This window comes from Carcharhinus amblyrhynchos, chromosome 9, assembly GCF_965287045.1.
Source record: "Carcharhinus amblyrhynchos chromosome 9, sCarAmb.v2.hapA, whole genome shotgun sequence".
Lineage (NCBI taxonomy): Eukaryota > Metazoa > Chordata > Chondrichthyes > Carcharhiniformes > Carcharhinidae > Carcharhinus > Carcharhinus amblyrhynchos.
Window position 1 is genome coordinate 26,408,869 of NC_137332.1, and position 26,814 is coordinate 26,435,682.

Here is a 26,814-nt window from a genome sequence, read left to right on the forward strand (position 1 = left end):
AAATAACAAGAAATTGTGTTAACACATCTGTTTGAATGGGATTCCTTGGTCTGCTATGTATTGCTAATACTGACATCATGATATCAACCCTAAAGTTATACTATGAATACAAAATCATCTTGAATATATTCCCCATGGATGCTATATCAAGCAAACCAAACAATTAGATCATAAACTGTACTTAATGCATTGAGTCTAAAAATTCTAGCCATTCTTTGATAACTGTATATTTGCTGTTTCTCCCAGAGATTTGCAGCCATGCAGCACTATGGGGTCAATGGTTACTCTCTTCATGCCATGAATTCTCTGAGTGCAATGTATAATCTCCACCAGCAAGCAGCACAACAGGCCCAGCATGCTCCCGACTATAGACCATCTGTCCATGCACTGACTCTGGCTGAGAGGCTGGCTGGTAAGATACTAATGTCATTTTTCACCGTGCAGCAAAGTTGAGTTTTTATTTTCTCTTTTTCTGAATACACTTATGCTGGATTCAGAAAGTCAATGCAAAGTTGTCAAATTTGTGAATGATAACAAACAAGAAGTGGCAGCAATATTAGAAGAAGCAACTTCAGAATTACAGACTGAGTTGGACAAAATGTGGGCAGAAAATTAGGAAGCAAAATCTAACATGGAAGATTAAAGTTCTGCACATAGGAAAGAAAATCAAGCAAGATGTTGAAATAAATAGGAACAATGCAAAAAAAAATATTGGCACAACATGCTTCATGAATGCAGCATTCATGAATGCAGATCAACAAAATTAACAGAATATAGAACACAGAAAATAGCTAAATCAATAGATCACAAGGAGTCCTGTAGTATTCCAAATCAGACTGTACCTCGAGTACAGTCCTATTACTTATCACAAGTTATTACTGTGTTATTACTTATTACAAATGAGTAATTCAGTTATAAGTAATAGGATATGAAAGAAAGATTAAAACACTGAAGAGACATAAGGTGATGTTTACTGTCAAACGTCTGAGTTAATGAAGAAAGTCTGAAGAACACCTGGCTTCACAGAACTGAAAAGGAGGCACTTGAGAAATGATCCTATACAGACACCTGAGATAGTTAAGAGAATTTGACAAATCTAGAGAGCAGTCAATACCAACATAGAATCAAAATTTAAACTTAAACCTTTAACTCTATTAAACTTTCCTAATAAAAAATCCCTAAAATCAAAAGAAAGGTACACATTAAAACAAAGCCATGATGTTTTCTGGTCATGTGCAAGGTCAAATCATACTTAAGAAAAAGTACTTTTGCATGCTACAACAAAATAGCCCTCAGAAAAACAAGACATAGACATTAAGCTCAGTTAAACAAAAGCTGTTATCAGAGCAGCCAAAACGTCATTGGGGAAGTGGATGGTGGATAGCTGTACTATCAATGGCAAAATCATTTTCAGCTGTCCTAGGAAACCAAGAGCCATATTAAGGATTACATAAAACATTGAAGAGTTTCTTAGGCAGATTAAGACGGACAGTCAGGATTGGTATAGGTTTTAAATTACTATTTAAATCATTATTTTTCACTTCAGCACATGATTCTCCAATAATGCAATGCACCATTGACTCTAAAGTTGAACATCTCAAAATGGATGTGGACATAATCTTGTATAGAAAAAGCAGTCTCGAAACAGTTTGGGCTGTTGGACAACAGATCCACTATTGCCTGCTTTATAATGCCATTGATATTACTTTTTATCCCCATCGTCAAAGACAATAGGAGAGATTCTCAACATAGTCTCTGGATAAGGAGGTTATGGCTTATCAATCAATTGAATTTTGAGGAGTTAATTAAGTAGAAAAATAAAGGTAGCCCAGTTGTTTTGACAAGGTACCACAGAATAGGCTACTCAGAAATAGTGCAACTGGTAGGGGAACTTGTGTTAAATAAGGAATTAGTTACATTCTCATAAGCAACAGTTTATGGTAGAGATTATCCATGGAGAGCAGCATGGATTGGTGCTAAAACCATTGATGGTCATAATCATTATTAATAGTTTGATGAAGACTGATTGCAACTACCTACAAGTTCATAACTGATAAAAAGATTTGAAAAAGTATTGAAACTTTGCATGAGAATAAATTATGACAATCAGATCTAGATGGGATGGGACATGTGTCAGGAAAATGTTATTTAATATAGGTAAAGGTATTTACTCAATGTATAGGGCTCATGTCAAGCAGGTGACTATCATACATAGTTCTGAGCTGAAGTCTGTTTAAGGGTAAAGAAGTCTACATGTCACAGTCCAGGAATGTCTCAAGATTCATAGCCAGTGCCATGAACCAAACAGTATGAGGATACATGGTTAGTCTGACCAAATATAAAATCAAAAAAAGCATTCTACAGTTATATAAAAGGCATTTTCCAGACACATTTCCCATCCCATCTAGATCTGATCATCATTGGAACAGGCTTGCTGATCCAGCTGGTCTTTTCTTGTTAATTTTTAGCTAAACTCAGAATATTGCTTTAAGGTAACCAGCAACAGCTGGGAAAAATGACATGGATTCAAACTAATAATAGGTACACTTACAAAATTATTCCTTCAACAAAAAGTGATCAACATACAGAATAGACTTCTGGGAAAAGAAGCAGAGATGAAAACCCTGGAATTAAACAAGAAGTAATCCAATAATGAAATATTGAGGGACTAATATCTCTCTAGGTAGATGAACTCAATGGCTATAATAGTCTTTCTCAACTGGAATTACCACATGAATTGCAATTTGAGCTGAACAAGTCATGACTGCAAAACTGGTTTTAATTTTTAGAACTGGCAGCTAGTGGGTGGTAGATGATCAGCTGACCGTTTGTACACCCCATGACATTTTCCTTTCAGCATTTCAAGTTTCAGGGGACAAAGGCATGTATGTGGATTTCATTGGCATTTGGGCAGAGGTAGGAGTAGAGACAGCAATGTTAATGAAGGTGAATGCAGGGTCTTTGAGATGGAAAAGGCAAGGAATTGGAAGCTCTGTACTGAATTATACATGATACTGACAAGGATAAAGGATCCTTGTTGGTAACAAGGCTATGGTGTTTGTAGCAGGGCTGAAGTAAAGGAGTGGATGAACAAATGATTCATTCAAGTTTAGATATTAGACAGTCGGACAGTTCGTGTGCAGAGGAAGATGGTGAGCAGCTAGAACTGGCATCAGCATTAGAGCTTGAAGCTGACTCCATGTTTGGTAGATAATGTTGCCAAGTGCAGCCTTTGGGAGGGAAAAGAAAGAGCCAAGGATGATAAGAGATGCCGCTGGTAGAGTCACACTTGCTATAATCAGACAGCTAAGAATGGAACCAACGAATGGACAATAGGGAAAGAGACATTAACGGAGGATGGAGTGGTCACCCTTTCTGAAAATTGAGGTCAAAGAGGAAGAGGATGCAACACAGTCATGGGACATTTAATTCACAAAATTGGTAAGAACCAATTCAGAGCTATGAAAGAAGTGGAAAGTACTTGGAGAAATTCAAATAGAAATTTGCAGAAGGTATGGATATGATCTGGAAGGTGACAATTAAGTCCATTGCTTTAGAGATGAAAGGGAATTTTGAGGCCAAATATGTCAAAGAGTACAGTGATGTAAAACCATTTGAAAGAGAGGGGGAAATGTCTGAAGGGGAGAAACTTACAGTGCCAGCTAATATGGAGCAAGGAAACAAAGGTGTTTGGTCAGAACTTTGATGGGAATTATATCAAGGAAACATGAGTTAAATAAATTTCCATCGGGTAGGAAGGGGTGGCGAGAAACTAGAGATAGATTATGTAGGTAGAAAGATGATAATTCAGGGCTAAAGTGCAGTTGGGGATGGGGTGAGTTTTAGCTTAGCAATTAAAAAAAGGAGGAAAACAGGAGCAGCTGAATGGATGAAGTCTACCAGGATAAAAAATGCATTCATTTCCTCACACATTGTTAGAGATGAATGTGGAAGAAGCAGCAAATAGGGAAAAACTGGTAGAGAAGAGAAACCCATCAATATCTTTGCCTTATAAACACCTGTTTATGTTTAATACATGGGTATCTCTCATGGCAACTGATATGTGATGTTCCCTACACAGCAACTGTGCCAGAGGAACAAACACAGAAGCCATGCAGTGGGGATTTGAAGCTTTTTCCTGATCAGTCTAGGCACTGAACTTGTCTGTAAATTTTATTGTGAATGTATTAAATTAGGATCCCTTTGCGTGTCCAAGTGAATGTTGAAGGGGCAATGACATTATTCAAAAGAGAGTAAGAATGATTTTCTGTGCCCCGGCCAATATAGCACTCCCCCAAACCCCTACCCCACCATGTCAAAATTACCAAAAGAGATAATTATTAATCTTTCATCTAATTTACATCATCCTACAAGGCAAAGATATTTATCACTGGAAATCAATACGTCCATTCCACAGTTAACAAGATGTATTCTGTTATGTGCACCATTGAGAAATCTTGAAGGGAAGGGGCCTGAGAAATTTACAAGAAAATTGTTTCTCACCCACAAGGCAGAATAATGACCATTGTCATTCACCCCCACCATGTTCAATAGAAGGGTCAATGCAATGCATAAACATCAACTTACAGAAATGAAGAGCTTCACCCCCAAATGTAATAAAATTTCCTCAGACAACATAGTGGCACAATGGTTAGCACTGCTGCCTCACAGCACCAGGGGACTGGGTTCAATTCCAGCAACGGGTATCTGTCTGTGTGGGATTTGCACATTCTCCCCATGTCTGTGAGGGTTTCTTCTGGGTGCTTTGGTTTCCTCCCAAAGTCCTAAGATATGCAGATTAGGTGGATGGCCAAGCTAAATTGTTCTTTAGTATCCCAAGATGTGTGGGTTAGATGGATTAGCTATAGTAAATGTGTAGGGCAGGGGAGAGGGCCTGGGTGAGTCGAAGAGTCGGTGCAGACTCGATGGGCCAAAAAGGCTTCCTACTGCATTGAAGAGATTCTATGATTCTAATTTATCCCCAAGATATTATTGACTGAAAAGTTGTTGGTAGTGATTTGAATGTTTGACAAAATCAACTCCTGCTGCTGATCCTTACCCAACTCTGTCACTGGCCTTATTGGGAACAATAATCAATTCTCAATGGAAACAATTTCAACTCAATTTTTGTGAGTATAACCAGTCAATCAAGCTGATCAAATATTCATTGATCATAAGATCATAGAATCCCTACAGTGCAGAAGGAGGCATTCAGCCTATCGAGTCTGCACTGATAACAATCCCACCCAGGCCCTATCCCCATAACCTCACATATTTACCCCACTAATCTCTTTAATTTATGCATCCCAGGACACTAAGGTTCAATTTGGCATGGCCAATCAACTTAACCCACATATCTTTGTACAGTGGGAGGAAACCGGAGCATCTGGAGGAAAGCCATGCAGACAAAGAGAGAACATGCAAACTCCACACAGACAGTGACCCAAGCCGGGAATCAAACCCAGGTTCCTGGTGCTGTGAGGCAGCAGTGTTAACCACTGTGCCAGCATAAGCCGCTTTATGAGGCCAGTAAGTTTTAAAAGTGGTGCTGAATGGATATAAGACCCCTAACAAGGTGAGAGGGGAAGGTTGAGCACAAGTCAATTGTAGGGCAGCTTTTGTGCATCTCCTGTGCAGAAGTTGCTATTTATGAGTTTGTTGTTAATGGCACAAGGATTGAGGTAACATCATTACAAACCAGCTGAATGACAAAAGGGTTAGCAATTGACAAGGATGTTTGTGAAAGTTGTTCCTTTCCCAATAATTAAACTAGATGTGTTTTTATTTTCCAACGGCTGTGCATTTCAAGATATTATCCTCGAGGCAAGGTATGGGTCCCAGCACCGTAAACAACGTCGCAGTCGGACAGCTTTCACCGCCCAGCAATTGGAGGCTCTGGAGAAGACGTTCCAGAAAACTCACTATCCAGATGTGGTGATGAGGGAAAGGTTGGCAATGTGCACCAACCTGCCTGAGGCTAGAGTGCAGGTACAGGATATCCTATCCCTTGCCTTCCCCATTAGTCATCTATCACAAAATCCATGACTCATTAGCTGCTTAGATAACTATCTAATTTTGTTATCTGTGATCTATTCAGTTTTTACTGGGCTTTGCATAGCGGCTATACTTCTGGCATTGCGTAATGAAACCAATGTCATTGCAATGTCCATGGGAATATCTTAGGAGTTATATTCCACTCTTCTTGTACTGCAATTTTCACCATACCAACAATAGTTAGAACTGGATTGTTATAGAATCACCGGATAGTTACAAGCACAGAAGGCAGCCATTTGGCCAATTGTGTCCATGCTAACCCACATCAGGAGCAATTCAACTTGTGACACTCCTCTGTATTTTTCCTGTAGCTCCGCACATTTCTCTTTTTCAAATGATCCAATTCTCTTTCAAATTGATTGAAGCTGCTTCCACCATGGTCTCAGGCAGAGCATTCCAGATACTAACCTCTCACTGCGTAAAATTGTTTTTCCTCATGTCACCATTACTTATTCTGCTTTAAATCTACGTCCTCTGGTTCTCAATCCTTCCGCCAATGGGAACAGATTCTCCCTTTATACTCTGTCCAGGTCTGCCATGAATTTGAACACTGAAAATCTCCTCTCAACCTTCACTTTTCCAAGGAAAACAGTCCCAACTTCCCCAATCTACCTTCATAACTCAAGCTCCTCATTCCTGGAGCCATTCTTGTGAATATTTTCTGTGTTCTATCTAATGCCCTCACATCCTTCCTAAAATATGGTGCCCAAAACGTCATGCAATACTTCTGTTGAGGCGAACCCTGTGTTTTATCTCAGTTTAATCTGCTTGCTTTTGAACTCCATGCCCCTATTTATAAAGTCATGATGTGAGTATGCCGGCGTTGGACTGGCGTAAACACAGTAAAAAGTCTGACAACACCAGGTTTTAGTCCAACCTATTTATTTGATAATATACTCGCAAGCTTTCGAAGTCACCTGACGAAGGGGCTAACCCGAAAGCTTGCGAGTATATTATCCTATTTATAAAGCTCAGAGTGCCACATAATTTATAAACCACTCTCCCAATCTGTCCTGCCACCTTCAACCATTTATATACCCAGGTCCTGCACCCGCATTAGAAATGTACCTTTTAACTTACAGGTGGCACAGTGGTTAACACTGCTACCTCAGCGTCAGTGACCCGGCTTGTGTCACTGTCTATGAGGAGTCTGCACGTTCTCCCCGTGTCTGCGTGCGCTTTCTCCCGGGTGCTCTGGTTTCCTCCCACAGTCCGAAAGATATGCTTGGTTAGATGCATTGGCCGTGCTAAATTCTCCCTCAGTGTACCCCAAAAGTGTGTGGCGACTGGGGGATTTTCACAGTCACTTCATTGCAGTGTTAATGTAAGCTTACTTGTGACACTAATAAATAAATTAAACTATATTGTATTCTTCCCACTGAAATGAATCACTTCCGTCCACACATTAAAATTCATCTGTCACTTGTCCACCAACCATCAGTCCATTTCCTTTTCCAGTTCCCCCGCTATCCTCCCCGGTGTTGACAACGTTTCCAAGTGTTTAAAATGTCATGGCAAGGTCAAGGATGGTCACCCTTTCTTCTTTGAATGTTGAATACTCAGGTGTGGTTCAAAAACCGGCGCGCCAAGTTTCGGAAGAAGCAGCGCAGCCTGCAGAAGGAGCAGCTGCAGAAGCAGAAAGAGGCCGAGATGAGCCAGGACGAGGCGAAGGCGGAGAAGGCAGCCACCGAGACCCAGGGCTGCTCGGAAGTCAGCGAGCCGCGCAGCGCTGGCGGCGAGCCCGTTAACATCGAATTAAATGTCACGTCGGCCGAGCAGTCAGACAGTGAATCGTCGGCAGAGGAGCAGATGGACCGGGAGCGAGAGTTTAAATCACCCGCCGAAGAGTTCAAGCAGGAGAAGAGCTGCAGCCCTGAGAGCAAGACACCGACCTGTAAACGGGGGAGCCCCAAATCCGGTAAATGGGAGCTTTCTGCTCTAACTGGGGGGTGGGATTGAGAGCTGATTCTCCCGTGCCTTCATGGTTCAACCCAACCTGACAAAGTTCATCATTTCATTATTGTCACTTTAACTTTCAACATTTGGAAATTTCTGCATCTGAGCCAATGCTGCCAAAGTCAACGCCAATTGCAACCCCCAATTCCGCTTGTCCCGTTCACTTCAAACTGGATTCCAAAACCCTAGGACTGGCTCCGAATCCACTAAAGGAATCCCCTCAAAATCAAATGCTCGGGGATCCGGGTTCGAACTGTTCAAAGATGTGTTAATTCCAACAAGTGATGTAAAGCTCCCATGCCCTGTCTCATTCGAATTTGTCTGCATCCCAGTCCCCAAACCGCTTGCCTTTCGAAGCCACTACAGCGTAATCTCACACTAGAATTCACCCAAATCCTGTTGTCACTCCGGTTTTACTAGTCCTGAAGTTGCGTATGATTCAACTCACCTGGATTCCACTCTTCCTTATCCCTCAAATTCAGATTGCAGTTCTGGAGCACACCTCGTATCCCTCATTAGATTAATGGATTACTGTTGATAAAGTATTTTCCCCTTTCAAATCATCCCGAATTGTCACCAATCCTCTTTCTGACCAATAACCAGCCGCAGTGAATCTGAAAGGAGCTGTTCAGATCTGGCAAAATAGCACAGGGCGCAATTTCAAAGTCTGCGGATGATACAGGATTTTGGAGAGTATTGTGACCTGTGAGAAGGGCAATGCAGAATTCCAAAAAGGCATGGACAAATTGGTGGAGTCGACAGATAGGTGGCAAATAAAATTCCATGTGTAAAAATGTGAAGCGATACATTGTGGTAGGAAGACATAGAGAGACAATACGAAATAAATGATACAACTCTAAAGGAGGTGCAGAGAGACCTGAGTGTATATGTGCATATGTTATTGAAGTGGAATTGCCGGTACTGGACTGGGGACAGTAAGTAGTCTCACAACAACAGGTTAAAGTCCAACAGGTTTATTTGGTATCAGAGCTTTCACCTGATGAAGGGGCAGCGCTACGAAAGCTCTTGCGCCAAATAAACCTGTTGGACTTTAATCTGGTGTTGTGAGACTACTTACTGTACATTATTGAAAACATTGAAGGTGGCAGGACAGGTTAAGAGCGTATTTAATAAAGCATATAGAATCCTTGGATTAATTAATAAAGAAACAGAGTACAAGAGCAGAACTTGTATAAAACATTAGTTCAGCTTGGCGTGTGAATGCATTGGAGAGAGTGCAAAAAAGATTAGAATCCATAGAACCATAGAATCCCTACATTGCAGAAGGAGGCCATTCAGCCCATTGAGTCTCCGAAACAGCATCCCGACCTCCCCTCTAACCCCGTAACTCCACACATTTACCATGGCTAATGCACCTAACCAGCACACCTAACCACCCTGCAAAGGGCGGCACGATAGCACAGTCGTTAGCAGTGCTGCTTCACAACTCCAGGGACCTGGGTTCGATTTCCAGCTTAAGTCACTGTCTGTGTGGAGTTTGCACATTCTCCTAGTGTCTGTGTGGGTTTCCTGTGGGTGCTACGGTTTTCTCCCACAGTCCAAAGATGTGTGGATTAGGTCGATTGGCCATGCTAAAATTGTCCCTTTGTGTCCTGAGATGTATAGGTTAGAGGGATTAGCGGGTGTATATATGGGGGTAGGGTCTGGGTGGGATTGTGGTCAGTGCAGTCTCGATGGGGCCAATGGCCTCTTTCTGCACTGTAGGATTTCTATGATCTTCACACTGTGGGAGGAAACCGGACCACCCAGAGGAAACACATGTAGACATGGGGAGAACGTAAAGCTCCACACAGTCACCCAAGGCTGGAATCAAACCCAGGTCTCTGACACTGTGAGGCATCAGTGCTAACCACTATGCCACCGTGCCACCCACTCCATTCACCAGAATGGTTCTAGGAATTAAGAATTTCAATTATGAGGATTGATTAGAGAAGTTAAGACTGCTTTCTTTAGGGAAAAGAAGGCTGAGAGGAGATGTTTAAAACATGAAGGGTCTGGACAGATTAGATAGGGAGAAACTGTTCCCACTTGTAAAAGGATCACAAACAGATTTAAAGTAACTTTCTAAAGAAGCAAATGCGATAAGAGGGGAAGTTTGATAGAGGTGTACAGGATTATGACAGCTTGAGATAAAGTCGACCAGGAAAAGCTGTTCCAAATAACTGGTTTAACATTTTTAAACAAGAGACACGGGGATGTGTGAGGCAGAACGTTATAAGCAGGGAGAGATATTAACCTGAAACTTAGTGCCTACCAGGACGCTGGAAAGGGAGACCTCAGTCATTTCAAAGGGAAATTGGATAGACTCTTGAGGGAAATAAACTTGAAGGGCTGGGAGCTGGAGGGTAGCGTGGTGGATGAGTGATTTTACTGCTGTACAGAAAAAGCCAGAATGGACTTGATAGACCGAATAGCCTCCTTCTGTGCCGTAAAGATGGGGGCAGGAAAGAAGTGGGAGAGAAGAAACTATTTATTTGTGTTGGCACAAACAAGGCCTACTATAAGTCAGTCGAGAGCATAAGGGGAAGAATAAGCAGCAATATGTGGGGGTGGGGGGTATCGAGATATTAAAATCACAATTTGATTTGATTCGATTTATTATTGTCACATGTATGAGTACACAGTGAAAAGTATTGTTTCTTGCACGCCATACAGAACCAGGTTACCAGAAGACTGCCGCGTGTCTGTCCTGTCAAATCGATGTCTGAATTGGTGCCTGAACACAAACCGATTCATGTGCATCAGTAACTAAGGAAAACATGTTTGTTTGATGACTAATGTCCCCCGCATTGGTCTGACTCCCTTTGAATCAATGAATCCCTTGTAGTCTGAGTTCGGCAGCTTCTGTTGATTCCTTGTGGCCCCTGATTTGAAAAGCTCGGCACTTTAAAGGTTCAAAATCCACCCCACACCCCCCCTTAATGAATTGGAGGGGTGAAAAGACATTTGGATGGGATTTTCCACTCAATCTCCTGGCGTCGGTGTCACATTGGTTTTGATCAGATAAAGCTCACATTTCCAGTGATTAGTTTTCTGACAGCTGGTCAGGTTTCAAATGCAGACAAGTAAAACCGGGCGCTGTCAGGACTGATGAACCCATTGTTTGACTGCAAGCTGATGTGATTTTGGCGCTTTACAGGTGTAGTTACCAGAGCAGCATTTGAATTAATTGCCTATCACTGTGGACCTGAGAGTGGAATGATTTAAACCCCTTTTCACCTGCACTTTGAGGTCTTAGTGGCAATCCGTTCTGACAGCTGAGACTATACCAAAACCAAGGGTCACAGTCTGAGGATACAGGGTAGATTATTTAGGACAGAGAGGAGGAAAACTATCTTCACTCAGAGAGTGGTCAGCCTGTGGAATTCACTACCACAGAAAGCAGTTGAGGCCAAGACATTGAATGTTTTCAAGAAGCAGATTTCACATGGAACTTGAGGGGAAGGAGATCAGAGAATATGGGGAAAAGGCGGGATCAGGCTATTGAGTTGGATGATCAGCGATGATGATAATGAATGTGGGAGCAGGCTAGAAGGATCGAATGGCCTCCTGCTCCTATTTTCTATGTACCTCCACGTATTAATAAGCCTATCTGATACCACAGCCTCCAGGGTCACTCACTAACCTCCCAACCCCTGCCCTCCCACCATAGCTGTTAATCTGCATGGCTAAATGCAGTGGGATGAAATTCTCCTTTCCCCATCCATCCATACCTGACTCGATGGCACATTCCAGCCCTTTCACATCTGGGGAGTGGGGTGGAATCCATTGAGATGACCAGGGAGAAAGTGTCTGAATTACAGATACATTGCCTCCCAACAGATTCAACTGCCTCCCAACAGGTTCAACTGCCTCCCAACAGGTTTTCCCAGACTTTGACCACTCCAAGAATTCAAATAGTGGCCCGTCCCTGCCCTTTCATGGATAACTAGAAATGGCGTAAAATGTAGTTTTACTAAGGTGGCCCACGTCTAAAGAACAAAGTAAAACAGAGTTGTGTGTTCCACCCAAATAGCAGTATAAAAGCAATGTGGTAGGTCATAAATGCGCAAATAACTCTTTTGGAAAACCAATTGGTGAAGTTTTCTATTACCCCCCCCCCCCCCCCCACCACCACCACCACCACCAAGCCCTGGCAGTAAAGCAACACGCTGTTCCTAGAACCCAGGATGGGCCGACTTGCATTTTGGATGTTTTAAAGTTTGATTACTTGTTAGCGTCACAAGTAGGCTTGCATTAACACTGCAATGAAGTTACGGTGAAAATCCCCTAGTCGCTACACTCTTGTTCAGGTACACTGAGGGAGAATTTAGCATGGCCAATACAGGTCTTTCCGACAGTGGGAGGAAACCGGAGCACAAGGAGGAAACCCACACAGACACAGGGAGAACGTGCAGCCTCCACATAGACAGTGACCCAAAGCCAGGAATCGAACCGTGGTCCCTGGCCCTGTGAGGCAACTGTTAGTGTGCAACTACAGTTGAAATTGGAAAGTTGGACAATATTGTTAAATTTTAATCAGAAAAAAATAAATTCCTCCGTAACTTAGACATAAGCCAAGGGTATACATTTTTTCCATTGTGTCTTACAGACTCGCCGATTAACACGACAGGGACGCCTGCATCGAGCAGCGGGAGTAACCTGGTACAAACCCACTCCTACTCCTCCTCTCCTCTCAGCCTGTTCCGGCTGCAGGAGCAGTTCCGTCAGCACATGGCAGCCACCAACAACCTCGTCCACTACTCCTCCTTTGACATGGGTAGCCCGCCGGCCATGCCATACCTAGGCATGAATATGAATGTGGCCCCCATCAGCTCTCTCCACTGCCAGTCCTACTACCAGTCGCTCTCGCATGCCCAGCAAGTGTGGTCCAGCCCCATCCTGCAGGCATCCGGCGCCCTGCCCAACCTCAACAGCAAAACCACGAGCATCGAGAACCTCCGGCTCCGAGCCAAGCAGCACGCTGCCTCGCTGGGACTGGACAGCCTATCAAACTGACTTTGACAGGCCCTGGCCACAGGCTGAGGAAGGAGGCGATCCTCTTTGGAAATGGAGACTTACCAACAACACCAAGATATTGCTGCGTTTAGGCCGAGTTAGATGTTGCTAGCTTTGTAAAAGATGCTTTAAAGTAACGTGCATAACATTTAATTGCATATCTATTTCCTATAATGAGTAGGAGGAATCAAATAACTTTATACTCACACAGAAAAGCTGCATTCCCCCCACCGCGCCCCAGATATCACTTTGTCCCAGTTTCAGATTAAATTAAACCCCACTACCAATTGGTTACAGTTTTCAGAATCCAATATGTAAAGGTTCAATTGCCCGAAACGCTCTTAAACCCTCTTAGAGTGAGTTTTAAAACCAAATGCCCCTTTGCAAGAAAACTGGTCCTATTGTGTCATTAGCAGCGTGAATTTAAACACGGAGATCCCGGAAGCAGCTCCCTCCTGACGAGGTAATCAGCGCTTTGTTTTGCCCCAAGACTGTTCAAAACTAATGAACAAGGGGGAGAGGGAAAGAACGTTGCTGACACTTGTTTTTCAGCAGGGCGCCGACAATAAGGTTCTCCATTAAAACAGGGTCATTTAAGTATCTGTAGTTATAGAATCACAGAACCCTACAGTGCAGAAAGAGGCCTTTCGGCCCATCGAGTCTGCACCAAACACAATCCCACCCAGGCCCGACCCCCATATCCCTACATATTATACCCACTAATCCCTCTAACCTACGCATCTCAGGACACTAAGGGACAATTTTATGGCATGGCCAATTAACCTAACCTGCACATCTTTGGTTGAGACTGATCTCAATGACTAGGTGCACATATTTCCGAGCGTCGCTTGTCCGCCCCAGATTCTGCCCGCTACCCCCCGCCCTGACTACAGAAGCAGTTAGTGAACAGCATAGACTACTCGTAGACTGGATCAGAGGTGAATCCGTGTTCCTCTGTAACTTCATCCCTGAACATTCGGACAAGGCAGGGCCGTATTTGAAATACGTTTCACGAAAGTCCTAAAATACGTTGGGCAGTGACTCCCAAATGCCACAAATTCTGCTTCAAAAATTGTGCCCTCGGATCAGTTAGACGCGCCACTTTAACAGAGAGGGATGGGGTGCGGTTTGCAGTCCACGGTTGTGACTGTTTATTAACATCAAGTTCAGCATTAAACCCATTCCCTGTATTCGCGATCAAATTAACCACAAACCAGTACCCATCAGAAACGAGAAGACTCTGGCAAGCCACGTCTAAATGTTTAAAGCCATGGGTTTAACCTGTTATATTGTGGGGGAACCATCTCACCGATTACATCCAGCGTCTTTCTACTGCTGATATCCACCTCAGGGCCGGAAATGATCAGCCCAGCTCATGATACAATTCGGTGAAACCAGTGAAATCAATAACAAAAAAACTGGACCATCATTTTGACAATGATGCTCAAGGCTCCGAATACTTCTCGCACCGTACTTAATCAAAAAATTGCACCAAACTGGCCGAATTTCTCGATCCGAACCCAGCGCTTGCAACAGAACCAGTACCCGCTCCCAGTTAAGGTTTCCGACCGTTTTGGGTTGTCGAAATTAAAAACGCAGCGGCCAACATCACACAGCCCAGCCCATCGCAACTTGTGTCGCAATTCACTGTTGTGTAAAAATGGGGATGCCAATTTCACAGATGCAGTTCAAAACAAAAACCAGATTGCGAACCCATTGCAGTTTCTGCTAAATATTGGAGTTCAAAGGCCAGTTTACAAAGGGGAAGAGGGATGGTTGTAGCAGCCACTTGCTTAGCAGGAACCATTCTGTCTGAAGGTTGCAGCCACCTGAATCAATATGACCCTCCAGATTTGCTCAGCACTCCCCATCTAAGCCCCTCTGAGGCGTTACCGTGACCTTGCAAAAACACCCGTGCGCATCTTTAAACCCAATGCCACAACGACCTGGAACGGACCGGACCAGTCAGCTCAAATTTAATCCAGTTCCGATGCTATCTGTAACGGTGCAAACTTGTAAGTGCAACAAGTTTCAGTGTCTCTCTCTCTCTCTCTGCAGCATAAACTTGAGGATTGGCCGCTCACGCTGCAGCGCAGTTGGGTGGCCAGGATCTCAGGATTCCTCATACAATCAGCGAGAGTCCTTTGAGGCGTCTCGTCTGACTCTCATCGCCACAAGCGTACACAACGCTGCTTCTGCCATGAATTGAGACAGTAATGGGATTTCATAACAGCGACAGTCAGGGAGAGCGAGTAGCACTAGTTCCCAGTGACCATTCCCAACTCCTGGCAACTTTTAGCATTCCAACAATTTCCATATGATAAAAATAGAACATTTATACACTCGTGTTATACACTCTGTTGCCCTCACTTAATCACTTAACTTCAGACAGATAGCCAAGTGGTCTTTCAACGCTTGAAATTGCGAAGCATCCGCGTGGTTACCTGCAGCTAAAGGTTACTGTCATCTTTCTGTCTATGCTAATGATGCTCATTAAGTCATTAATCTCACCTCTAAAGGCATTATGACACAAATCCTATAGCATAAATACATTGCTTGGACTTAACTTGCATTTAAATAGCGCCTATATATATGGTAAAAATTTGCCAAAACGTTTCACAAGAATGTAACCCGACTATTGAGTCATTGCAAGAGATATTAGAACACGCTTGCTCTAAGAGGTTTTAAGGAATGTTTTATAGGACACGCAGTTGGGGAGGCAGACATTTATTGAGGAGATGACAGGGGTTCAGGATCGGGGCGGCTGTCAATGGTGGGGCAAATGATGTCAGGAAGGGACAAAAGGCCAGATAAGGAGGCTGGCGGAGTTCTTAGAGGATGAAGGTAGGTTACAGAGGTAGGGAGGAGCGAGGCCGTGAAAGAATTTGAGCAAAGAATACAGGTTTAGAGCTTAAGATTTTGGTGTCTTGGCAACAATGGACAATGGTGAACAGGACTTGGTGCCGGCTAGATTATGGACTGCAGAGTTGGTGATCTATTTATGAAGCATGGAAGATGGGAGGGGTCGGAGAAAAAGAAAAGAGGGTTTCAGCTGCAGTGGAGACCGGTCATTTTATGGAGCTGGGTGGAGGTGACCTTGATGATGTGGCTATGTATCCAGGAGGTCAGCTCAGGGTCCAATATGACAGGGAGTTTACAAACAACCTGGCTCAGTATGGCTGGGGAAGAAAGAGGTCATGTTGCCCTCTTGTCTAGAGGCTACAATAATTATCAGAGATTATTTGCTGATGCACAATTTAATCGTTTTTACTCTGAATGGAATCACTTACAAACAAATGCGGATCCTCTTTAAAGGTAGAGCGTAAAGTGGCACTGAAATCCATCTGCCTGTTAAGAAGCCAATTTATTCAGATTCTTTCCTCAAAGGCCATTGTGATCAATAGCACTCTTTCTGCTCACAATATTCAATGGATCTGTGGCTACAATTTCTAACTTAAATGGACAATGATTTTACTTAAGGTTGTCTCCAATAAGACTCGTTTGAAAATTATACTCATTAAGTGTAAAACATCACAAAAAAATGTTGTTCCTAGCCTAATATCATTCTTAAACTCATGAGTTTTAAAGAAATAGTAGTTCTCAAAAAGCTTCACCTATCACAAAAATATTAGTAACATCAAGTTGCAGCTTCGTGTTATTTTCTAACTATTCTGCCCATTGAAACTCCTTGAGTTATCACGTTTCTCTGAATTCCCTTTTCCCATATGTTGTTCTCTGACTGAGAGCGTAACCACTGGTGAAAGTCTAACAGTGGATCACCTCAGAATCTCTGTGTCTATCATCACACAGCTCCACCAATCATGGCTGTGTGCCAAAAATGGTGTTAAGACCATCCAACCAACAAGATCAGCCATTGTGATAGAATGGCAAGTGAGGGCAGCTATTCAAGCCACCAATCCATCAAGACTTATCACTTCACACATGGGATTGCTGCTGATAGTGGTCAAGATCCAAGATCCTCTGTGGGAATTGTAAAGTTCCCACCTACATACCACAATGAGTCACAATGCACAAGGTGAAACACTAGTGCACCAATGTTTCTAATCATTTAACATCAGTAAAATCTACACATTCCATTTTCAGTCTTTGCCCTTGTAAAGATTAAATTCACTATATTCATATACAGTAAAAACTAGATTAGTTATTAGTTATTGTTAAATAACAATATTAGTGGACAAATATTTGTATGGCACTCTCCGCTATCCTAGTGGTGGAATTGACCCATTTAAAATAAATAGATTAATATATACATTAAAATAGTGGACAGAGAAATGTCAACCATTCAGCTAATAGTGCAAGCAGTCTACCCTGGGTTATAATGTTATTTTAATTAAGTGTTCTTCCAATTATCTGCTAGTAGATGACTCCAACATGCTTCAAAGATATTGTTTGGTATTTATTAAATGAACTAGCAACAGCATCTAGTGGCAAAATGTAGAATCTTTTTATTGCATTAGTGAAAATTTAGGAAAATCTGCCAAGATCAAATACCAGTTGTTCTCTGTTCGCTGGACTTCCTCACTGGCAAATATCAACTTATCTTAAAGAAGCTTCCTCTGCAAAGACTGGGTGAAAGTAGTGAAGTGGAACATTGTCATTTCACCTCTTGTACCTGAACAGAAAACTAGCTCAGACTAGTCTTTTTGGTTCTGAGAACCATTTGAACACTTATTAGCACGCAAAGGTATCCCAAAAGAATTAGTGAGAATGCTAGTGTATTTGATGTAAATCTGCTGAGGGAAGTATAGAGGGAGTTTTAGCTTGTATTTAATCCATGTTGAACCTGTCTCCAAAGTGCCCAATAGCAATGCTAAATTAAAGAAAAATAGCTATTCATTTGTAGCACTGACATTTCTGACTTTGAAAAGCATAAATTCAGTTTCCAACACTGGCCATCTGAGCACTGGGATGTTCCCCTTTGAAAGCAGTTCTAGTAATACATTGCATCTTAAAATCTCAAATCATCTATTTTCTTGGCTACTCAGATAGAAAACAAACAAGAATAAATAACTGTCTTCATGAGTATGTTATCACAATGTTCCAGTGACATCTAATCTCATCTCTGATGCCAGGAGGTTGTTTGTGTTGTGGTCAATATTTTTCTGACTGTAGCTGTCCCTAACCGGACACTGAGCTACAGCCCACATGAAACAGTGATAGACAACACAGAACCTTCAGAAAAAAATGTTCTTTCTACTCATTGCTGGGGGGTGGGTGGCTGAGTCAATCTATGGTGGAAGAAGGGTGTAACAGTAACCACATCAGTATGTAATCAGTTCCTACAGTAATAGAAATGTGAATCAAGTAATGAGAAGTTATTTGTAAAATACCTGTTGTACAGATGAAATCATTTTTATTTACATTTTTCAAAAAAGTTAGTGAGATGTGAGCTTGATCCCCAGTGGGAATAGCCAGTGTTGTCTCTGAAATGTAAATACATGTCTGTCGTGTTCATGAGCTGTGTATTAAGTCAGTGTTGCCTTACCCAGATGGTGAGAAGAGTCTTTCCTATTTCTTTGTTCCTCAGTAATTGCCACAGTTCTGTAGAATGTTCGACAATAGACTACTCAAAGAACTCAGAGTCCTTAGCAATAGACTATTATTACATCAAAAATGCTATCACCAATATTAAAGACAAAGCATCTTAAGTATAAATTTAAATCCCGTATCTTACTTTTGAGTCAGAGTTCACTATTTTAAAAGTTTTTCAGGGTAAGATGTATTGCATGTTCTCCAATGCACAGCAATAAAGCAAGATCAAGTCCAATACCTTTCAATATTTGGAAAGAAAAAAAATTAATAGATTGGTTCAAATCAGGAGGAAAAATTTTTACAAAGATCCACAATGTCAACAACATTCCATTAGCCACACCATTGGAGATAGATCATTTTGCAAGCTACCTTTCAATGAGAAGAGAAAATTAAAACTGGGAGCTATTTAACAAGATAATTCACGCAGATGCCAACAAGTAGGGGCGGCATGGTGGCACAATGGTTAGCAATGCTGTCCAACAGTGCCAGGGACCCAGGTTCAATTTCCAGGTTGGGTCACTGTCTGTGTAGAGTCTGCACGTTCTCTGAGTGTCTGTGTGAGTTTCCTCTGGGTGTTCCGGTTTCCTCCAACAGCCTGAAAGACATGCTGGGTTAGGTGCATTAGCCTTGCCAAATTCTCCCTCAGTGTACCCGAACAGGCATCAAAGTTTGGCGACTAGGGGACTTTCATAGTAACCTTACTGCAATGTTAATGTAAGCCTACTGTGACTCTAATAATAAAATAAATAAAGTTATAGTGTCCTTGAAAATGTCACAATCTGCCTGTTTTAGGAAGGAGATAGAGGGAAATGTCCAACCAAAGAAGTTAAACCAAACTGGAAGAAGAAATCACTATGGAAGAAGAAATTTTATACTTTAGAACTCTGGAGTCATGGAGACATGGCAGTCAGTTGATCACTGATTTATAAAGGACTTGATCTGTTCACACTATGTTTCTTGAGTGAGGGACAGACAAGTATACTAATCAGTTGTGCACTCAACTCTTCCAGACAATATGGAACCAATGCCTGGGGTAAGAATGAAGGGTACAATTTATTATCCAGAAAGTTCAGATTTTGCAAAATAAATTCACATCACATTGGCCCAAAGTATACATTAAACAGTCACCAATTATTTTGAATAATTACTGTTTCCATGTTAAAGTTTTAGTGGGGCTGCTTGCCCTTGTAGAGATGGAGCAGCACATGGTTTGGTTTTGCAAAGTCTGCCACTACTTAGTGCATTGCTGAATGTCAGATATCTTGGAGGGACTTTGGCAACATCTGTTTGGAATTACATGGCTGTGATGCTAAGTCTAGCTTCTAGACATACCAAGATCTGGAGCAGGAAAGGTGACAGATATCAAATCTACCAATTGATGAGAAGTTTGGGTAATGGAGAGCTTTAAATCCAATACAAAAAATAGGATTTACTTTGCACTGAAGGGAGCAGAAGGATACTTTTGGCTCTAATTTGTACAATACAGAAAGAACAAACTTACATTATCCAGCACCTTTCATGTTCCCTCAATATCCCTAAATACTGCCTAGCCAATGTACTACTGTTAAAAGTTACTGTTGTTGTGTCAGCAAAGTAAGAATGAAATCTACCCTGACAAAGTAAACCAGCTTCTGCTAGGGAGATTGGTAGTGCATCATTAGAGACTCTGGGACATGTGTTCCATTTTCAACCTAAAAAGAAGTTTGATAATGTTTAGAAGAGAGGGACCTCTCCATTCAAACACTGATCTTCCTTTATTGCCTGTGTACAAGATAGCCTGTTACACTGCATCAAAAGATAAGAGTGAATAAATACCATTCAAAGTTAGCATTAGTAATTTTCATCCGGACCATACCTACACTAAGATTGAAATTCAAAAATGCCAATGACTCTGGGCACTTTTCAAAACACTAATTGTGAATTGTTTGATTTTTGTAAATAACTAAGTTGCCAATGATAATTTAGTAAGTGAACTGTAGTATGTATTGCCGCTGAAGGAGTTTGTCTCTTGCGAAAAGGGAAAGTGCAAAGCAATTATTTAAAATAAAAATAAAAGTGAGTGAATTCCATTAAGTGTATTGTGCTACGTGGCCTTGTAAAATGTTTCATTATAAAGAGCTTCTGCAGCTAATTAGGTAAACTGCACTTTGTGAAGGTCACTTAAAATATTTTTCAAAAAAAGGGAACTTTTCGTTTGTGTGTATGTAATGTATAATTAACGTAATCAAGGGCTGAACTCTAGCCATTCATTTGCAAATGTTCCTTCATAGGCCCATGTTTCCAGAGGTAAAATTTATGATTGCCTCAACCATCATAGTAAGGTCTACAAGACCGCTTGTGCATCTGCTTGTTATGTTAAAAAAACACACAGAATGTAAAAAAAACTCAAATGTTGAGAACTTTTGTGGACATGTTTTACTGTAGGCACTATAAATGTTTATTTTGATGATTTTTAATGGGGGAACTGTATTTATCTGAATAGGCACAGAATTCTGGATGTATATAAAGTGAGGTATCTGTACCTTATGGTGTCTCCCAGTCTTCCTTTGTTCCATTTAGAACGTCAGATTGGAGCTGATCTTAATTCCCAGCATTTGTATACGATTTGTTTGTATACAGGTTATTTGTATACAAGTTGTTTGTATATAGATATTTTATGTACAAATTGTTTGTATATTGATTATTTGTATACAGTTTGTCCCTTGAAATGAAATTATGGTGTGAGTTTCTAGATTTGGAGGAATGCTAGTGTACCATGCTCTGATATATATACTTCCAAACCACATTTAGTGATGAGTGGAGAAAGTTGTTAATTAAGCTTGTTACTGGTTGGAGATGGGGGGGAGGTGGGGAACCAATTTAAACAGACCATTCTGCAGTCTCTTTACAGTTGCAAAATCATCTGTCTCCATACGTTCCAGTTAGATTTGCTGGTAACCAAATCAATTCCTCACCAAACAGAGCAAGAGCATTTTGCAAAATTGTTACGTTGTTCTACGTTGGCTACTGTCACCCTTTCAGATGATGGTCAATATAATGGGAGATCCCGGAAAATCAAACCGCCACCCCTTTAGGCTGAAAGAATCATTTACCCCAAGATGAAAAACACATTGATAGCAAAACCCATGTACTAATCCCACACAATCTTCTATTCATAGAAATCTTGGAGACTTATGTGGTGCAATTATTGAATATAATAAATAGCTGGCTGTAGGTTGTCTACTTTCTCTTTGTGACATCTTAACAAATGCTCCCATGATTTAAATTCGGTGCTACCCTCTGTTTATATGGGGCACGGAGGAAGTTAAATTATGATTTTCCCCATGGCAACCATGCACAGTTCTTCCTTGCTTTGCTTTCCACTTTTTTTATGGTGGCCATACCACTGATGGAAGGGAGCTTGTCCACAGCTGTCAGCCTGTTCTGAAGCTGAAGGAAGGATTAATGCTTTCGATCATGGCGCACCATGTGTTCACTAGAGGAATATATTCGATGCAGCTGGAACTCAACAAAATGTGTCCAGTGCTGTTCAAAATCAGGGACAAAGCTGTTGTGGGTTTCAATATCTTTCATGTGCTGTGTCCTATCACTGGTGCTAAGCGTCTCTCAAAACTACCAATCTGTGACAAACTGAGGAAAATATGTCCATAAGATTAGAAAACCTTCACATATGATTAACTGTATTTTGTCACAAAGGCTGTGTGTTAGACAAAACAGCATGTGGAGATAACATAGATTCATAGAATGGCTGCAATGCAGGAAGGTTACTTGACCCATTATGTGTGTGCCGAGTCTCTGCAGGAGTAACCCAGTTCGTTCCACTCCCCTGTCTTTTCATTGTAGTTTGGTAAATACTTTTACCTTCAGATAATTATCCAATTCTGTTTTGAAAGTCATGATTGAATCTGCCTCCGCCACTTTCTCAGGCAATTGCACTCCAGCACTCCAGCTTCTAACCATTCACTGCATAAGTAAGTTTTCCCTCTTGTCAGCTCTGCTTCCTTTGCCAATCACTCATACTCTCTGATTGTTGACCCCTCCATTAATGAGAACAGTTTTTCACATTGGTGGCAGCACAGTAGTTAGCACTGCTGCCTCACAGCGTCAGAGACTCGGGTTCAATTCCAGCCTTGGGTGGCGTTTGCATGTCCTCCCTGTGTCTGCATGGGATTCCTTCGGGTGCTCTGGTTCCCTCCCACACTCCAAAGATGTGCAGTTTAGGTTGATTGGCCATGCTGGGTTGATTGACCTGGGTGGGATTGTTGTCGATGCTGGCCCGATGGGCCGAATGGCTTCTTCCTACACTGTAGGGATTCTATGATTCTATCTACTTTGTCCAGATCCCTCATGATTTTAAATAACATTATTAAATCTCCCCTCAATCTTCTGTCCGTAAGCAGAACAATCTCAGCTTTGCTAATCAGCCCACATAACTAAAGTCTCTTATACAGAATCATAGAATCCCTACAGTGCAGAAAGAGGCCATTCGGCCAATCATGTCTGCAACAACCAGAATCCCACCCAGATCCCGTTCTCATAACCCCACATATTTACCTTGCTAGTCCCCCTGACATTGAGGGACAATTTAGCACAGTCAATCAAACTAACCCGCACAACTTTGGAGTGTGGGAGGAAACTGGAGCACCCAAAGGAAACCCACGCAGACACAGGGAAAATGTGCAAACTCCAACAGGCAGTCACCCAAGGCTAGAATTGAACATGGATCGCTGGTGCTGCAAGGCAATAGTGCTAGCCACTGTGCCTCCATGCTATCCAGAAAATCCCCAGTCACCACACTCCGGCACCTGTTCACGTACACTAAGGGAGAATTTTTTAATGGCCAGTGCACCTAACCACCTATCAGACTCTGGGAGGAAACCAGAGCACCCTGAGGAAACCCATGCAGACATGGGGAGAAGTGCAGATTCTGCACAAACAGTGACCCAAGTCAAGAACCAAACTCTGGCGCTGTGAGACAGCAGTGCTAACCATTATGCCACTGTGGATTCCTGGAACGATTCAGGTAAATCTTTTCTGCATTCTCTCAAATGCCTTCACATCCTACCTAAAATGTGGTGCACAGAATTTGTACCAATACTCCAGTTGATGCTCCAGTTGAAGCAAAATTCTATCTCTGCAATCTCTGGATGATTAAGATGTTGATGATTGTAGTCACAATCTGAGATGATGTTCCTTCCACATTGGACTGTAATGTAGTTAAATATTGGTCTAATTCATTATGATGCTATGATGGAAATATTCACCTGAGGAATTGAGATATTTGGCTCTAAAATATCTTTATATTCCCAGTCCCTTGTCCATCATAGTGTACAAGGTGACCATATTATTTTGTATATGGTTGTTTCAAGGCAGGTCCACTGATTATCACTTTCAGATATAGGGAACCTATCACCTTCCTACCCTCCTAAGGGCTTTTTTCAAGTCATTCTATGGGTGTTCTGCATTAATGACCCACTACATCCTGAAACTGTATCCAGCTGGTTGTTACCCTAACAATAACCCTCTGACGTAGTGTGAGGTGTATTGGCACTACGGAATCCAGAAGCCTATTTTATTTGGTAAACAAAAGAGCCTAAGATTAAATATTTTCCTATTTTTAGAAATAGTGTTTGAGCACTGTCCTAGTGTAAATAATAGCATTCAGATAATACTATCCATTAACTAATCTGTAATAAGTGACAGGATGATCCATAATTTTCACTGAAGAGTGTAATTTTTACCTGAAAAGCTGCAAAGGAAAGCATAATACAGGTGAAAGGCACCAACGAGACCCCTGGACAACACATTCATTTCAGTTTATAGCATCCGCTGTCAAGATCTTCCAGGTCAAGAAATTCCACAATGGCTGCTTCCAGTAGTGTTAGCATTTCACTTTTAGCTATCCACCCATTGTTGGTATCTACCAACTATTAAAATTTGGGTTTTCCTCGATAACAGCAATACAATAATAACCACATGATCGGATTTTGTGATACTGATGAAGGGATAACCATTAGCAGGAGAAGTCAATTAACTTTGAATCCTTTCCATATAATTTTGAGATCGTTTGACAAATAGGCACCTGAGAAACCTATATTTTCAACACTTGGAATCACCCTTTGAAATGAGGAAGGACTGAAGAATGCCAATAAATATCTCTATTTCTCTCTGTATTTCTGCAAAAAGAAACACATGGAATTATGTGGACATTGAATTGGGATAGGTCTACCTTAAAACAAACCCGCATTTGAAAAAGTGAATTAAATCAACTTCTCTACAATATGATGTAAAATATGTGGCAATGCACCCTGGAGTGTGATAGGAAAATAGGCGCTTATTTCAATGGGAAATTCTACAACAGTAAGAAACAGCTTACCAGTTAAAGCAAATCCCGCACAGTATCATGGAATAGCAGACAATGAGTCTGATTTTACGATTTTCATTCTAAGTGCTGAATCTTGGCTCAATTCAGATCCAACTTGGAAATCTACTTTCAGGCACCCCTACATGCACTCAGCCTGAAAAAAAAATTGCAGGTCTGAATCATGTTGTGGGTGGGGCTTAGCGCAGCCGAAATAATTGGAACTCTGAACTGCGCATACGCAGTTAGAAAAACAGTTTGAAAAATCGAGTCTGTGCCAGATCGCTCCCGGGCCGCAGAAAGTGGAGAAAGTGATCCGGGGGCAAAAAGGGGGAGCGATGGCCTCCACAGACATCACTGTCTCCCTTATCCACTCACTATCCCCCCCCACCACTGCCCAGACCGATCGCAACCCCCTGGCCCTTTACCCCCCACCGATTGCCTGCAGAGTGGCAGCGGACCTCCCTGGCCCTGCAACAGAGATCCATCTGCCCCACCCACCCCTCAGAGAATGATCTGACCTCACTCCTCCCTCCACCCATAGAGAATGACCTGACTTCACTCCACCCAAACCCCCATCCCGAGAAAATGATCTGGCCTCACTCTCCCCAACCCCCCACCCCTAGAGAATGATCTGGCCTCACTTGCCCCCCCCCACCCGCCCAATGGAAGATCTGACCCACCTCCTCCTCCCGACCCATGCCCTCACCAGAGAATGATCTGGCTCGCCTCTCTCCTCCCCCCACCAGACAATGATCTGCCCTCTCCCTCCCACCACCAGACAATGATCTGACCCACCTTCCTCCCTCCTGCCCTCCCCCCACTGATCTGAGTCAGAGAGCTCTGAAACTCTGAACTCGCCTCTTCAGCAGCTGGAGCGCCCAGTTCAGACTTTTATTCAGCATGTCCATTTCAGCGCGATTCCGGATCGGCAAAAGTGATGGTAAATGGGGAAATGCTGATAAAGTTGGGTGGGCAGTTAATTAATTCAATTGAGATGCATGGAAATGCATTTAAATCACCATTGCACCCATTTTGGGTGTGAATCGGATCGCCATCATTCCCAGGTTTTGGTAAAGTGGCTATCTGTGCAGACACAGGTGCGGATCGTGTTAATGGCCTCACACCCGACTTTACCAGGTTTTGGTGTGATGCAATGGCAAAATCGGGGTCCAATGTCTTTGCTACGGTACTGCAAAAGTCCTGCCATAGATTTTGTGCAAGAAAACTTGCATAAGTAATCTTTGAAATCCATCATTCGCATTCATGATGTACATTAACCAGCATATTCTCATGATTAGTAACTATTTCAATGAACTCCTTTCTGCAAATTATAATTCAATAAATCCCCAAATATAGATCACTATTTTAAAGTAAACATGCAAGTGGAATAATTTGTTTGCATGGTATAAGTTTCTCATGTTTGCACAAATTACTATCACAGGGTATAATCATGACAGAGTAAGAGGTAAGGGGAGTTGTGTCATTAGCACAATAATGCATTTATACTCAATCACTTACACAATAACAATCTGCACTGCTAACAGCACCCAACATCACTGACCCAAGGTAGAAGATGGACCTCCTCGACTGTACTGAATCTGGAAGATCCACCAAAAAAGTTGCTCCCTGCACCTTTTGCTGTGAGGTTTCAGGGTCCAGGTCACAAATTCCTGATGCAGTTTCAGGCATTGTTCAGGCAAGTCCCCAACACCTAGGTACCAAGTTGTTTCAGATATAGTCTTGACCAGTGTGTTTTCCCTCTGGCGTCACGGAAAATCAGGCCTGGGTGGAAGGTTCCAGTTGGGCTTTTATCTGCATTCCTTTAATGGGATGCAAATTAATTTCATGCCTGCATCCAGCATGTTTCT

The 26,814-nt window shown here is 42.1% G+C and overlaps 1 protein-coding gene across 2 annotated transcripts; it reads left to right on the forward strand.

Annotated features, from left to right (window-relative positions):
- Positions 1–258: 258 nt before the first annotated feature.
- dmbx1b (diencephalon/mesencephalon homeobox 1b) lies at positions 259–13,052 on the forward strand. 2 transcript variants are annotated; one of them, XM_080196528.1, is made up of 4 exons: positions 259–412; positions 5,774–5,988; positions 7,618–7,972; positions 12,623–13,052. In XM_080196528.1, the coding sequence occupies exons 1-4, from the start codon at positions 259–261 to the stop codon at positions 13,027–13,029; spliced, it is 1,131 nt and encodes a 376-aa protein (XP_080052654.1). In that variant the 3' UTR covers positions 13,030–13,052. The 2 variants fall into 2 exon arrangements, with proteins under 2 accessions (XP_080052654.1, XP_080052655.1); XM_080196529.1 differs by having other exon boundaries at positions 5,810–5,988.
- The last annotated feature ends 13,762 nt before the right edge of the window (positions 13,053–26,814 follow it).